At 41.9% G+C, this 15,673-nt stretch overlaps 1 protein-coding gene across 2 annotated transcripts in view; it reads left to right on the forward strand.

Annotated features, from left to right (window-relative positions):
• The first annotated feature begins 9,585 nt into the window (after positions 1-9,585).
• Positions 9,586-15,673, forward strand: part of pard6gb (par-6 family cell polarity regulator gamma b) — a 32,695-nt gene continuing 26,607 nt past the window's right edge. The window contains exons 1-2 of one of the 2 annotated variants that reach the window (XM_071499685.1): positions 9,586-9,921; positions 14,699-14,921. In XM_071499685.1, coding sequence (XP_071355786.1) covers positions 9,850-9,921; positions 14,699-14,921 — 295 coding nt within the window. In that variant the 5' untranslated portion in view covers positions 9,586-9,849. The remainder of the gene's footprint in view (positions 9,922-14,698; positions 14,922-15,673) is intronic. The other variant, XM_071499686.1, reaches the window with a different exon arrangement.

Consider the following 15,673-nt stretch of genomic DNA (forward strand, 5'->3'; position numbering starts at 1 on the left):
TTTCCCCTGGCTGTCCCAAGCATCCAGAAAGACAAATTGTACATATCCAGCCTTCAAGGCACAGAAGAAGCATAAACTCTCCCCAGTTTTCCCATGAGTGAAAGATTCATGCTTGCACTTTTAAGAGATAAATAATCAATACACTACACACATCATACACACTGATGTTCCAGTGCAGCCCCTCTTCTCTCTGATATTTTATACCTAAAGATACTAGAGGGACATTGGAGGCAAAACATTAAATACTGGCGCGTCTCTGAATGGTGCCCTGACTCCAACTCACTGCTGTTCAGGAGAAAAAAATGTATCAACTCCTGTGGCCAGAGAAATGTCCATACCCTCATGAATTTCAATATTTGTAAGGATAAAAATTTAAATATATAAAGAGCCTGTTATTTAGTTGTATAGGAAATAAAAAAGAAATCGATATGCAGTTGTTGGCCATTAGAAACCAAAAATGTGCCGACTTAAAGGGAAATTCCAAACTTCTCTTTAGACATATACATTTTCTGGTATGCGACATCATGGTCATCTTGAAACTGTTGTTTCATTAGGATGATATTAAGGCTAATATAAATTTGTGGGCACTCTGTCTAATAGACAGCTGTTACAGCTGTGTCAGCCACATGCTTGCCTCACTCTGACCCAAAGTTCACCCCTTTATCCAGATTTAGGTTCTATGACTTGGGTTGGATAAACTAAACTTACTTCAGAAAAATCCCAGTCCAAATCCATATTTTGATTTTTTTCAAATAAAGGTAAGGATTAAGTGTTCTTTTACAGGAAGAGAAAAGTATTATTATAATCATTACATAAAAATGCATTCTCAAAGGGATGAAAACAGACTTATTGATTCATGAGAAAGTGATGTTTTGCAGAGACATGGTTAATTGTACCTTGTGCAAATCCATTTAAATATGCCTGAATATGTATGAATGTATGATACTGCAAAACAAAACACCTAAAATATGTGACTTGTACTTGCTTCAACTGAGACCTCTATTGTAGTGCTTTTAAGTTCCAAGGACCGCCAAAGAGGGTCTTCTGGACATTGACCTGTTGCACCACTGTATATATCCTATTGAATTTACTGTATAGTACCGTTATATACAGTAATTCCATGGACTGAACAGTATTTCTTTTTTTAAATTTTATTTTATTTGTGTTAATTTTCCATTACTGTAACACAACCATGCAAGACCATGCCAGAGAGGAATGAGAATTTAGCCCCTTGGCCACCCACACACACCCACTGAGGCCTTCTATCATATCAGAAGTCTCTCTATTTGCATTAACATGTGTAATGTATGCAGGGACCTGCTGCTGCACATGTATTAGGGTTATTTTATGATTAAACTGCTCTGTGGTCTGGGACTGAGACTAAAACATCACACCCAAAGGTTAGTGGTATACAGTGAGAGGTGGGTTTACCGCTGAGGACATGGGTAGTCCATTACTTTTGCATCTCCATGGCAACTACACCAGCACACACACACACACACACACACACACAGAGAGAGAGAGAGAAAGAGAGAGAGACATGCATACAGGAACAGTCTCTAAAGATCATAAAAGGAAGTGAGTGTAACTCAGTTTACTTGTGAGCTGTACTCCACTGCTGAGTCTCACTGCTGGCCCATTGTGATTTCTAACCAATTAGGCAGCAGTGGTGCAGAGGCCAAATGAGACCTGTTACTATCTAACACCTTACCTCTTCATAGGCCCGCACATTATAGTCACTACCAGTGGAAATGCAGAGGAAATTATAACAGTCATGGTGGAAAATAACTGAAACAAATTATGGGATGTGTTGGATGAAATGGCTTGGGTGGAAAGAAAGGCTGGTGAACACGCAGGCACATTCATGGAGACGCACATACACAAACACACACCCTTCGTCACAGCAGTAACCTCTGTGCCTTTTTTCTTTCTCATCGACCAGAGCTATTGATGTACTAAATGTTGGAAGGCTGAGTCAATAAACAAGAGGAAAAGCTTTTTGAGGAGAGCGACTGAAAAGTAAGAGTGCATCCACAAGCAGTCCATCTTTCTGTGCATTTGCGTATTTGTGTTGTGTTGTATGTGTTGTGTGCATGCATTCATGTATCTAACTGCGCATTTTTCTCTGCTCCCTCTCGTCTCTCTGAAGTGACTTTGTCCATGCACTGTCTCTTTCCCTCTACTCACATCTCCTGTCCTCTCTGCAGACTCACAGAGCACACTCGTTAATGTTTAATGCTCACTCAGGAAGCAGACATGCTCAGCCAGGCTTGCACACACAGCCACACACAAAAAAACACACACACACGCACATACTCCCACCCCTCCTACATCCCCCTAGCGACGCCATCCTCATTACCAGCCTGAGATTTGACCTTTCACCCCTAGACCAGATGGCTGATGTTTTCATACTGGAGGGAGTAGAAATGAAGCACATTGCGCAGCGTCACAGGAAGGGAAGGAGGACGAGTGTGTTGGAGGATGATGGAGGTGTTTGTGTATCAGCAGGGGATCAGATAGAGCTATTGCTGAATCAGGCAGGGTAGTGTTCATTTATATTCTTTGTGAAGAAAACTATGTTCTCAAGGTGTTCTCAAGGAGCCAATGGGATATACAGTACCTATTACCCAAGGAAACAGATTGATACTGATGAGAGAAAACTGGCAAAGAAGTAGATTTTCTCGCCACCTTGTGAAAGCTGTCAAAAAAGGGTTCATATAACCAAATTAATTAGTGAACTGTTGCTGGATTTGGACTAAATTGCTTGCGTGAAAGTGCCCTCACACGCTCCCATTTCTTCCACTGGCCTGTAGACTTTGCTGACTCCAGAAACTGTGACAAAGTCCAGATCAAGCTGCAGGTCTTTGCCACTTTACACATCAAAAGATTCCACAAATCACACAGTGTGGATGAGAGGGGACGTCTATACGGGATTGAAACTAAGCAGGCGGCAACGTGTGAGATGTGGCATTGTGTGAAACATGTGTGGGTGTGCGCGCATGTGTGTATGTGAAAAAAAATTGAGGTACTGAGTAAAAGCAGCAGCACTTTCACAGCGCTGTGTATGTGCCTGCACACATGTTGGTTTGTAGCTATTGGCATGACAATGGCACACTCAGATTGTGAGTCCATCATGAGAGTATGTGTATCTTGGTGGTTTTTTCTGTGTGTACATGTGTGCATGTGCATGTGCATATGTGTGTGTGTGTGTGTGTGTGCATACTTCCCAACTAATGCGGACATGGAAACCCCTCTCAAAAAACCTTAGCACCTGAGGGGAAAATGATAGAAACACAGAAAGGAAAATGGTGGAAATGGAGGCTGCACATGTATTAAAAAGCTTGTCTGGAGAAATATGTCTTGAGAAGACATGAAAGTTGACGTAGATGTACCATGCATGAGTTCCTTTGACAAGGCATTTCAAAGCAGTGGAGTCTTGACAGCACAGGCCTTTGGATCTAGGAGCAGACAGGGGACTTTTTTCAGAGGACTTCAGGTTGAGAAGTGGTTCATCTTTGGCTCAGAAGTTCATGAATATAGTCTGTTGCTAAGCCAGACCAGGTTTTACCTTGAATTAATTTAGTAAAATTTTGAAATGTATCATAAAATTTCATAGCCACTCACCAGTGATGTGATGTGTTTGTGCTTACCTGAATTGGTTAAGAGTTGAGCATCAAAACTGAAAAAGGATTCAAGGTTTCAAGCTACAGGCTTTACAATGATTGTCAAAGTTAATGTCATCAAGGCAAGGACCACTGAACTGCTAGTGTCACAAGTTGGTATTGGTACATATAGCTGGATTTCATCAGCATAGAAATGTAAATTAATATTGTATTTGCAAATAATGTCCCCTAGCATATATTCAATAAAATGTAGTGGCCCTAAAATGGAGCCGTGAGGGACACCACATTTAAACAGTAGCACAAGACAATGTTTCTATAAAGGTCAATGAAGAACACTTTACAGTAAAATAAGATTTAAAGCACAGTATGGTACCACGTTTACGTTTTATATTTACTTTTTTTTTTTCATTAAGCAGACACTTTTGTCCTAAGCAAGGAAAAAAAGAGGCATGAGCCAAGCAAGAGCAGATCAAGCAGTAGCTACGGTCGTGCCACATCCATTTGACACAAGCGCCACAAGATTGCAGGTGCATGACGCAAGTAAGACATAGGTGCATCTAAATTCAAATTTCTTTTTTGCAAGAGACATAGAATGAATATTGGAAGAGGTAGGTCTTCATTCTGCTGAATCAAGATCTATGTAGAATTTAAGGAAACTGCAATGTGCAGTATTATCCATTATCCATCCATGTCTCATTTACTGCAATAAGATCCAGTTGTACTAGAATGTAGCTGTCACCACCATCAGATGTAAAGACATTTTTCTTTTAAATCCAACGGCAGCAGATGTGTGGCCAGCACTACTTACTCAAGTTGCTCTTGTAGCAGAGGAGACGGTCTTGTAGAAAGCTTCTGCCAACAACACTGCATGTGTTCATTTCACTGCCTCTCTCTCTCTCTGCCTCCTCCACAGACTCTCACCATCCTCTTCTACCTCTATTTTTTTCCTTCCTACTCCCTCTCTCTGTCTAACACTCAGACATATATACTTTGAGTGCTACACAGCAGGAGAGAAAGCCAGAGCGATGGAAACAGAAAAAGATTGCTTTTCCATTTTGCAGCGTGCCTGCATTTCATTTAGTCCACTGAGTAGACGAGTCAGAGGGCACGGCTGGAGACTCTGATGGTGTGTCATGACTCAGTGTGATCAGGAGGAAAGGCTGCAGCTCTGTTTACGTTACAACACAACCACAGTGTCTGTTCAATATGACCTGAATGCTGAGATCACCCTGAGATGCACGTGTGGGCAGTATTTGTGTGTGTGTGTGTGTGTGTGTGTGTGCGCCTTCCTTTCTCTTTAATCAGAGAGTGAGTGGAGCAGAACAAAGCGGAGGGTTGAATTGGGGGCCTTTCTGTCGGTCTGGCTGACTTTAGGCTGGCATTGTTGCCGTCTAAATACCGCCTATAACCAGCTCCTGATGTTTCTCTGTCTCTGCGGAGGATGGATTACCACGAGTATCTCTTCATCTCACTGTAATCTTCTCCTCTCACATTTCCAGTAGAGGACCACCTGAATTCAGACATATGGAGCTGGATTAAAACCACACAGTGCTGTGAGTTCAGAGTATAAAGTGACTGTCTGCCGCGCACACAACATCTTATGAGGGGAAAGTGAGAGTTCCTGTCTGAATGCAATGACTCACTCAGTCTCTCTTATTGTTTACCTTACTTTCCTCCTTTCTCTCTTCTTTTGACATTTATTCTTTCTTTCATTTATGTTCCAGATTAATTTGTCTGCAACCTTTTTTCTCTCTCTTCTGTCAATTCTTTTTCTTTTTCTTTCTGTCTTTCTCTCTTTCTTTCCCTTGTCTTTACCTTCCTTGTCTTTCATTACAGTATTATTGATCTCAGTTCATGTACTCACTCGTTCATATGCCCTCTGATCAGTACTTATTTAAAAGCAGAGGGGACATTCACGATGCATATGACAGGAATTAATTACTAAACCGCTCTTTCACAAAATGTCAGTAGGCCCCACACTTTGAAGAATATCTTTAGTTGGTCCAGATCATAACGTTTGATTTTGATCATCACCTTCCTTGGTCTTCACTCTGTCTGTCTCTTCTGATATAAAGAAAATCTTCTGACTGAATTCTCTTTTGTATGTGTTTTTAATTGCAAAGTCTGATTTTTGGTGAAAAATCCACATCTTATGTTCTGTTGAGGGGAAATAATATACTGCATACAAAATCTGTGTGTTCATGTTGCATGTCCACTCCACATATGACTCAGACAATTTTAGGTTGAAGGCAAAAAAAACATGCTTTGTAATTGCCCTCCACATTGCGACCTAAACTAGAAGCTTTGTGTGGGTATGTGCTGACCTCTGCTGGTCAAGTGGGACAACTTTGTTAAGCAACGGAAAATGAGGTGAGATTCAGCCTACAAAATTACTCAGGGACAACTTAATTGAGAATTAGAAGATACTTTACATTCCCCATCTCTGATACAGTCCCTTGTCTTGCATCAAAACCCTCGGAATATCCTTGATTTAGATGACTCATGTACTGTGTGTTGGGTGTATTACCAACACTGATGTACTGATTTCAATCTATCACTGCAAAGTGATACAACACTGAAGCTGCAGCTGCAGTCTCTTGTGCCATCTTTTAAAACAATTAGAAAAGATTTACAGTCATACTGAATGAATGCTTGCCTGGACTTTGTTTATCTGAGATCTAATTAGGCCTGGCCCCTGGCTGATTCTGATCCTGCACGACTGACTTTTGATTAATCTGGTACTGTAAGTTTTGAATTTACAGTCAGCTTTGATGTGATTTTGTTCATGAATGTTGTATTTTATTTGATGGCGTGATTAAATTCTAAAACTTAATTCCGTGTTTTCCCTGCAATCATGTGACAGGCAGCATATATGTTTCAGGGTCCTATGTTCCCAGGGTCTGAATACAAAGCTGAGGAACATCTTTTTCAGGTTCCTGTTATGTGCTTTATAGAGCTAGGGAATATAGGACCCTGGGTGAGCACTTATGTAGAACTGGGAAGCATAGAACCCTTTGTCATGCCCACATTATGTGCCACATAAATCCTGGGAACAGAGGAATGACTTCTGTTGACTGTGAAGGCTCAGAGGAAGGTTCTCCAAGCAGAAACCAAAGCTGGTGCTTCTGTGTGTATTTTTGACTAGGATTATTTGAGATTTTTTTTTTTTTTTTACCAGATGTTCTTGCCTCAGAGGCACAGTTACTTCAGATGTCAATGGTAATAAAACTAGTGACTGGGACCTTAGTGAGATCTCTGCAGCACACTAGGAAGTTTCAATTAAATATCTCTCACTAATTCCTGCTTGTTTACAGAAATTAGTAAATAAAGATTTCCACCTTTCAAATTTTGCAACAGTGTTCATTCTGCTATAAAATGTTGGCATCTGTCTGTTGCCTGCTCACCAATCTCAGGGAGAATGCCTGTATCAGGGAAAGCTTACAAAGGAAGTGAAATTTGGTTGCAATTTATTAAAAGCAAGGGCAGGCATAACCCCCCCTTCTCCCTTCCAGAAAGGGTATAAATCATCTCTGTAATGAAACATAACCCAGATAACCCCACACTGCATTCACTGCAACACAGCATTGCACATTGGACACTCCTATAGTGAGGAACACTGCCCACAAGTGTAAGTTAATGTAACCGACTGATCAGCAATGTTTGCAAGTAAAATATTACTGATTGTAACTTTAACTGTGTAATAATTCTTACATCAGTGATAGAAATCATTTTGAAAATATTGTGAAAAGATTGAAATGTCATATTATGTCATTTTGTAGCACAAAAAATGTCCAGGCTTTTTTACAGCACTGTTAAACAGGAACATTAGTGGATATATGCAATACCACATACAGACCTAAGGTTGGTGCTGTAAGCTTGTTTACCTAATTCCTCTTACTTACAATGCACCATGTTCAGTGTTACATACAGGATATTAGCATTAACACATTTACTTCACACTACTTCATTGTTATTCCAAATCCCTGACTGGTGTCTAAAATGATGAACCTCAGGTATTAAAGCAATACGTTTCGAATGAGTGACTGCTTAGGCCTTCAGATTTGCCAGACTAGTGAGCAATAAAAACAACTTTAACAGATGAAAACACAACCTTTGTAAATTAATTAGGTATCAGGTTATCATGCTGCTTTAAGCCTATTAATGAGAAGGCTGAAGAACTTACGCTCTCCGCATGTTCACTGAATCATATGATCTCATCCAACTTGCAAGTTATTTCTAAACTACAGGAAATGTTAATAAAATAACAGCACATTTAAACCTAATTTCTGTTCAACAAAATGAGAAGCAATGCTGATAGAGATAAAAAAGAAATAGTTCTGCTGCTATTACTGGATCCAAAACACAGATATGTAGCCAAAACTGTACTGTTACATCAAATCACAAGGGACACACTGGTATAGCCATGATGAAAGTCACTAACAGTGCAGCCAGTGGGTTTGTTACCAGTCAACACATTCCTGTAGTGAGTAAACAAGCAGTAGTCGCAGTTTGTGGGGGGCAATGTAATCTGCAGCTGTTGTGTACAGGCATCTTCAGGGCCCCAGGAATGTAGTAAAGCAGGACAGCAGCGAGGGATACTCATCACAGAGCTTAACACTGTGGGTGTGGGTTACAGTTTGAGGTATCCACGGTACAGAAACGGTGAGAAATATCAGTAGGCCTCAAAGGAATCAATGTTGACATTAACACGTAATGTTTTAGAGACAATTGTTCAGATACACAAGTGGCATTTTCAAATTTCTTCAAAGTTATTTAGATGCTGTGTACAATAAACAACAATAAAGTGACATTTGGGTCATTAAGTCACTGAAGACAGTTATTAAGTGCTTTAACAAATGAATCCAGATTGTTGACTGTACCATGAACAGAACACAATAAATTGGTTTCATTTAATGATGTTGCCACCCGGCCTGTCTGTCAAATTGAGCAGGTAGTAATAGTGATGATAGTAGATACTAATATATGATCAGCTGTTACCATTACATCACATAGATACATGAATGCATGCATGACAGGCTGTGCCAGGAAGTGGAAAAAACAGGTACCACTAGCATTGGGAGATAAGGTATTTCTATTTGCATGTGAAGGTGTCAGTTTTCTTGCCTTGTTTGATCAGTAATGAGCTAATCCTTCCCTCCCCACACGCATCATAGGGCCCTGGGACCTTCCTTAGACCACTACTAACCACTGTATTCCGGGCACACCCCACAGGACCCGCCGTTTGAGAGATGCTCTGACCCAGCGGTGCATGCCATCACAGTTTGGTCCCTGTCAAAGTCGCTCAGATCCCTTCACTTGCCCATTTTTCCTCCGTCAAACATACACGAACCTCCAGAACTGACTGCTCACCTGCTGCCTACTGGTGCCACAACGAGATAACCAGTGTTGTTCACCTCATCTGTCAGTGGGTTGAGGCTGACCGGTGCGACTGTGCTAAGAAATGCGTCCTCTGGTGCACTGGAGGACTAGTGTGCGTGGTGCTACCTTCAGACACTGTCGGAAAAGGTAGATATTTCAGTGTAGTGGTTAAAAACGACCCCGAAAAACACAGATTGATAAATTATGGATAGGGCTGGGGAAATTTGTATCTTGGTTATTATCGATTAATAGACCTGCCTGCCTTGGAAAACGTAGGACTGAGTCAATTTAAATCTTGTGCTCCGTATTCACCAAACATGTTTGATGAAACATGGCTATTTTTTTTTTTTATGATCTGCTGAATGTATTCTTTCAATACTGAAATACATTATTTGTAGCTACACAACAAACAATTAACATTATGTTCATTCTTCATCGTGCTTTGTGTCTTTGATAAGCACATTATCACACTCTTACCTACAGGGGGGTCCAAAAGTAGGGAGTTGGGGATTACGAGGAGTACATGAAGGCACCATCAGATCCCATTTTTTAGGAGGGCTGATGTCATTTCAAAACTTAACTCACTCTCCTAAGTCAACGCGGCGAGCTGCTCACCACTTATTCCCCAGTAAAGTCCTCCCTCTCGTCTGGACGAGCTCACCGATAAACTCCAGGAGGCGAATTAAACTAAAGGAGATCACGAACTTCTCTATTAGAAGCGGAACAGAAGGATTTTATAGCAGAAACCCCGGGACCAGAGCCCCTCTTTCTGCGGGCAAAGGCGGCTGATTATTATTATTATTTTTTTTTTTTTTTTTAAACAGCAACCGCAAAAAAAAAAAAAAAAATGAACCGGAGCTTTAATAAGTCGCAACCTCTGCGAAATGTGGATTGTAATGCTGTGGAAGTGAAAAGCAAGGTGAGTTCCGAGGGGTGGAAATGGGTCGGCTGTCGGCTCTAAATGTGGATTTGGGGAGTTTTTTTTTTTAAAAAGAGTTCACATGGTCGTCCCGTTACGGAGCTGGAGTTGGTCGGACAAACTGTCTGCAACTCACGACGCACATTTTATCCTCCGGAGTGACAAAGCACGTATCTGGTTTTCGAAACGGGATGTGAACGCAGCAGTTTGTGGATGTTTGTGTAATTTGCAGTGATTATTTTCCTCTTGCTTCCGACAGAATGCAGATTGCGCTGATTTAGCTCTTTCCCTCTGTGTCACGAAGCTGCAGGGGGGGGAAAAACTGGTTTGACACTGTTTTAGATGGACCCAGCTTTGACTATTTGTAACAATAACAAGATTTTATCTGATGAATATGGTGCGTTTGTAACAATAGTTGCATTCACGGCGGGTTTTGTGCTACATAGTTCCAGCCTACACGTTGTTTAGGGCAGTTTTGTGAGAGGCTGACAGTGTAACAGCTGCATAAATCAAGTTAACCAGCAAGTAAATCACTACAGTTTCGGACTTATGTAATGACCGCCACCAGTTTCTACAAAACCTGAACAGACAGCGCTTGGATCTCGTCAAACCTCATTAGATATATTAGAATCTCATCAGGATTTGGGGGGTTTAGTTGAGCCAAATGTCTCTAAGAAAAATTGTTTTAATAGTTTGGTGTGGGATTGTCAACTTACCTAAATGAATGTGGATTTAGTGGGAATCATAAACACATGACACTGTGTGCAATCCTGACCACAAAATAACAGTGACGTAATAATTTTGCCAAAGCCGCTAATGGTTTTTATTGTAACCAGCATGTTTTCTCTAGACTCCATGAACATGATGACGAGCTGTAATGGTATTTGTGCATATGCATTTACACATGAGCGCGTCTGCACATATGTGAAAGGATGAGCTGAGTCACAGATGACATGCCAGATTGAGATGGGCAAGTGTTGCAAGTGTCACTTTTAGTTTTGGCTGCCTAGTTTCAGTGGGGTGGTGGGGGGGGGGCAGTGACCTGGGGAGTGCTGTGAGAGGGGGGGGGGGTAATGGACACACTGGTGGTTGGTGATGGGAGGTGGCAGGGCATCTATTCCAGGATGCTCATACAAGTGATCTTCAATACATCTCTCCTAATACGTCATTTAGGATGACACATTGATTATTAGTCATCAGGGTTTTTGTTCTGAGGCAGGGTCAGTTTCAAGTTTGCTACACAGAGACAGGAGTGGTCACCTTGTAGCTACCAGAGGTTGTTAGTGGGTGGGACTGACAAAGCCTGGGGCTGCTGTGTGAGAACGGGCAGGTTTACCAGCCTCATCAAATCCACCACCGCAGAGCTGACTCACTGTCATATAACGTCACGTTTCCCTTTTTGGATCACATATCTTAACTTATCACTCTTCATACGTCATTTGCTTCTGTGTCCTCTGGTTTTGTTATGAGCAGCTTGTTGTGGACTGGAGACGAGGCAGTGTCATCCTCGCTTTATTCTCCGCGAGAGATTTATTTCAAGTAACCAAATCAGATGATGTGAAGAGAAGACGAGACGTTTCACCTGACTTTTAAAAAAATGGCAATTAAGGATATTTTAATAAACAAAATCTCATCTAGCAAGCAGCTCGACCAGTTTTCAGTCTCTGAAAAGCAACAATTATAAATGCTCATCTTTTTTTTTATCTTGCACATCTTTAAGAGAAGGATTCGCTAATGAAGAACTAGCAGACAATTTCAGATCCCACAGTGAACTCTAACAGTTCATCTTACTTAATGAACTGCAGTTGTTTCAGATAATTAGCTGATGGCTGATTGATACTGTAACTCCTATCCAGTTATAGAAACAGACTAATTAACGCCAGCTTTACATAACAGCTGAAACGATAAGCCGATCAATTAGTTGTTTGAGAGTAAAATAGCAATTATTTGATAATCAATTTATAGTTTGAGCCTTTTTTTTTTTTAAGCATGATTCTCTGGTTCCAGCTTCTTAAGTGTTAATATTTGCTATTTTCTAAGTTGAATATCTTTGGGTTTTGTTTGGATAAAACAAGATATTTTAAGACATCGGCTTGAGCTTTACTATTCACTTTCTCTAGACCAACCGATTAACCGATTAATCAAGAGGTAGGTTAAATGATAAGGAAAATAATAATTAGTTGCGATCCTGCCTCATATGAGAGTGAATAGTTTGGGTGCAAGTCTCTCAAAATCAAACCTTGGAACCGCAAAGTTTGTCGAAATGTGTCAACTATGAAGGGAACAGAAAAGAAAAAGGAGGTGAACAGTAGTTGAGGTAGATATTCCGATCTGTTGTCAGCATGTTTGAGTCTGGTGCACGTTATGTGCCTGGTTCTCGCTGTGTCTCGTCGTTTGGTTTTCCTCAGGGGAAACTGTTCCAGTGATAAGCTTATCAGGGATAACACTGGAGGTGTCTGGCTGCCTGTCCCGGAGCCTCAGCCAGGAGCTGGGTTCACTCACTTAAAGCTCTTATCAGAGACGGAGAGAGTGCATAGGGATGGTGGGGGATGGGTGGGAGTTTTTTTTTTTTTTTTTTTTTCCCCGTACATTGATTTAACCAGATTTTCGAATACTTGTCGTTCACTTTACTGATGGTGTTTTATAGTTATTTATTTGTTGATTGATTCGTCGTCTAAAATGCCAAGAGCCTATGTGATTTTTTCGGATGAGTTGTTCCTGATACACAGAGCATTACACAAGGATAAAGCCAACGTTGGTGAAATACAGACGTCAGTTATCGTCCATTTTCTCCACTGTGTCAGAGTTTAGAGTCTCCGGACGTGTTTCAACCTGTTGACATCACTTTGCTCTGATAGGCCAGGAGGACAGGTGATGTCAGGTTTGTAATGATGTATTCTTAGGTTTGGGTTCAGTGTTGAAGCCTGTGATTAATCATCCCATGTTCAGACTTGCTCATACCTCAGGGCCGAGTTCTGCTCCGTGAAAACAGATTGTTCAGACTGATTGCTATGTGAAGTGGCAAGAGAACATTCAAGGTTCAGATGACTGAGCTTACTGATACGCAGATGTGTAATTATTATTTGGTCAAGTGAAGTGAAACACGTCGAAGTCTTACTTTGTTAATTACATTTCATTCATGCCTGGGTTTCACTTTCTGAAATGTTAAGTACACCTGTTGAACACCGGCAAACCTGTTTGTCTGCCTCTCGTGTCGTCCTCAAATGTAGGTTGAGTTTTATAAGCTGGGTCCACACTTTCAAAATGCAGGTTTGCATAGAGCACAGCGTAAGCCTCTATTGCCTACAGTAACCACACACTCGCCTGGCTTCCCCCTAGTCCCCTAACATGCCCCCTCTTGAATTCATATGTCATCTTCTAATTACAGAGCTGCTTAATGTATCCCCCACTCTACTTCTCTCCTCCCAGTCAGTATTCTGCTACTCTGTCAGCACTTTTCCAACCCCCCTCACCCCAAAGATCATCTCTCCACTCTTCTCCTCTGCTGTCAGCTTCCCCTCCGCTGTGAGCTGATGATTACAGTAACAAGTAGCATCTTAAGTCTACAAATTACCGCTGTGATTCAGACACCGGTGCTGCACCAGTTGTGTGTTTGTGCGGTTTATTGGGCTGTGCTTTTTGTGCCTCTCTCCTCCTCACATCCACGCTTGTCTTTGACTCACACGGTGACCCCACCACGACCCTCAGTCGATGCTCTCATTGGTGGCTCGGTGATCTAGCCGGGAAAGCTGTGGCACAATTGTTCAAGTCTGTGCGCTTGTGTGTAAATTGTGGGTGGGAGGCAGAGCTGACCTGCCACTGTCATTTATTTATGCTAAGACAGCGTACTCATCTACCTGTATTGTTCTATTGTACAGCTACCACCCCCAACTCCCCTTTTCCTGCTCTTTTTGAGGTTAAAGCTACAAGTGACGTGCAACAGAAAGTTGTTTTTGCAGTGACGTGATCTCACAGTGTAACACAAAGCTGCAGGGGTTCCCCCAGGAAATCATTTAGCTGAGGTGGAAGAGCCGCGCAGATCCTGATGCATCTCATCTTGCGATCAGTGTAGCTCATTGAGGACGGCCTACACAACAGTCACACACAGCATTGTGGCTTTTTGGGAAATGTGCTTATTCGTTTTCTTAAAAAACAAGATATTTTGACGTATTGATTAATGAGCTTTAGAGGTGCTGGCAGAAAGACTTTGTCACCTTCGGACAGAGCCCCTGTTTTCAGTTTTTGTGCCAATCAGCTGCTGGTTCGCTCACAGTTGCAGTGCAGACATGAAAGTGGTATTGATCCTCTCAACTAACTCTTGGCTAAAAGATTAATGTTCCATTTGATGATGAAAAGTGTGTTCATGGTGTGAGCAGAGACTTTTTTGACGAGAAGCCCATCTTGGCTGCAAAACGTGCTGATTTAAAAGTCTTTCAGATTCAGAGGCGCCTCTCTTTTAGTGTCATGTTGAATAAGCATGTGCTTTGCTATCGGTCACGTTTGCTGCTGTTTGAAGCTTTGTCTGTCAGTGAATGTTTTGGAAATGATATTTCTTTGGCAGAAACTACTTCCCCTGCGTCACATTTTACATAAGGTCACGGCCACAACTGTGACAGAGCTCAGTGGACTTCCACCCTGTTAGTTTTATGTGTGCCAGTCAGATGGTTTAGATAAATGGATGAGGTCGGACATCCCGGTTTCCTCTTCCTGTTTGGCTGCCGTAGCGACTGTGCCCTTAATGTCCTCTTCTTGTCTTTTGATCTTGTTTTCTCTTCAGTATGGAGCCGAGTTCCGCCGGTTCTCGGTGGACCGGGTCAAGCCCGGCAAGTTCGAGGAGTTCTACAAACTTATTCTGCACATTCACCGCATCGCCAACATGGAGGTGATGATTGGCTACGCCGATGTCCACGGAGACCTGCTGCCAATCAACAATGACGACAACTTCTGCAAAGCGGTGTCAACAGCTCATCCACTGCTCAGGATCTTCATACAGAGACAAGGTAGGTTGTCTGAAAGGTTTTTAAGACCACATGGCGACTCTTTGTCTTTTTCCTGTATTCATAACACAGCAGGAATCAAGCTTACTGTGTTTAAAAATGCTCAGTGCAAAGTCTTTTTCTCCACCGTCAGAATCCTAAAGAGTGTTAGTTTAAACAAACATTGGATGGATACTGGTTTTCAAATATCCTGCAACTGGTAAACCTACAAAACAATCTTTTATTGCAGCAACTGCGTCTTGGGCTGCAATTATTGTGCAGACTCGAATATTTCCTCATCCAATTATGTCCCTCTTCCCGCTATGGGAACTCGAGGCCTTTTTGTTTACTTCATGCAAGGCTTTCTGTGTGTGTCTCTCTGTGTGTTTCCTGCCCTCTTATTGGCTGGATCAGTCTCAGTTTGTGTCTGTCTGCCTGGCTAAGTCCTGTGTCTTATCCAGAGGAAGGGCTCGCAGGCAGATGAACACACACAACAAACACACACACACACACACACACACACACACACACACACACACACACAAGCCTCGGCAGCCCCAAAGAAATCAGGTCATTGAGCAAAGCCTGTATCCCGACATACCAGACATTACAGAGAGACAAAAGATCTGTATGAAAAGAGAGACTCCTTACTGAGCTCCCCCCATTTGTGTGTTTGTGCGTGCGTGCATTTGAGTGTGTATTTGTTCAAAGACAACACCACAGTACACTGAATGGTAACCAAGTCCTAGTCTCCCTCTCCCTCATTGATCCCAACT

This window comes from Trachinotus anak, unplaced genomic scaffold (genome assembly GCF_046630095.1).
Source record: "Trachinotus anak isolate AG129_WGS33_773 ecotype Australia unplaced genomic scaffold, CSIRO_AGI_Tana_v1 ptg000016l, whole genome shotgun sequence".
In the NCBI taxonomy this organism is placed as follows: Eukaryota; Metazoa; Chordata; class Actinopteri; order Carangiformes; family Carangidae; genus Trachinotus; species Trachinotus anak.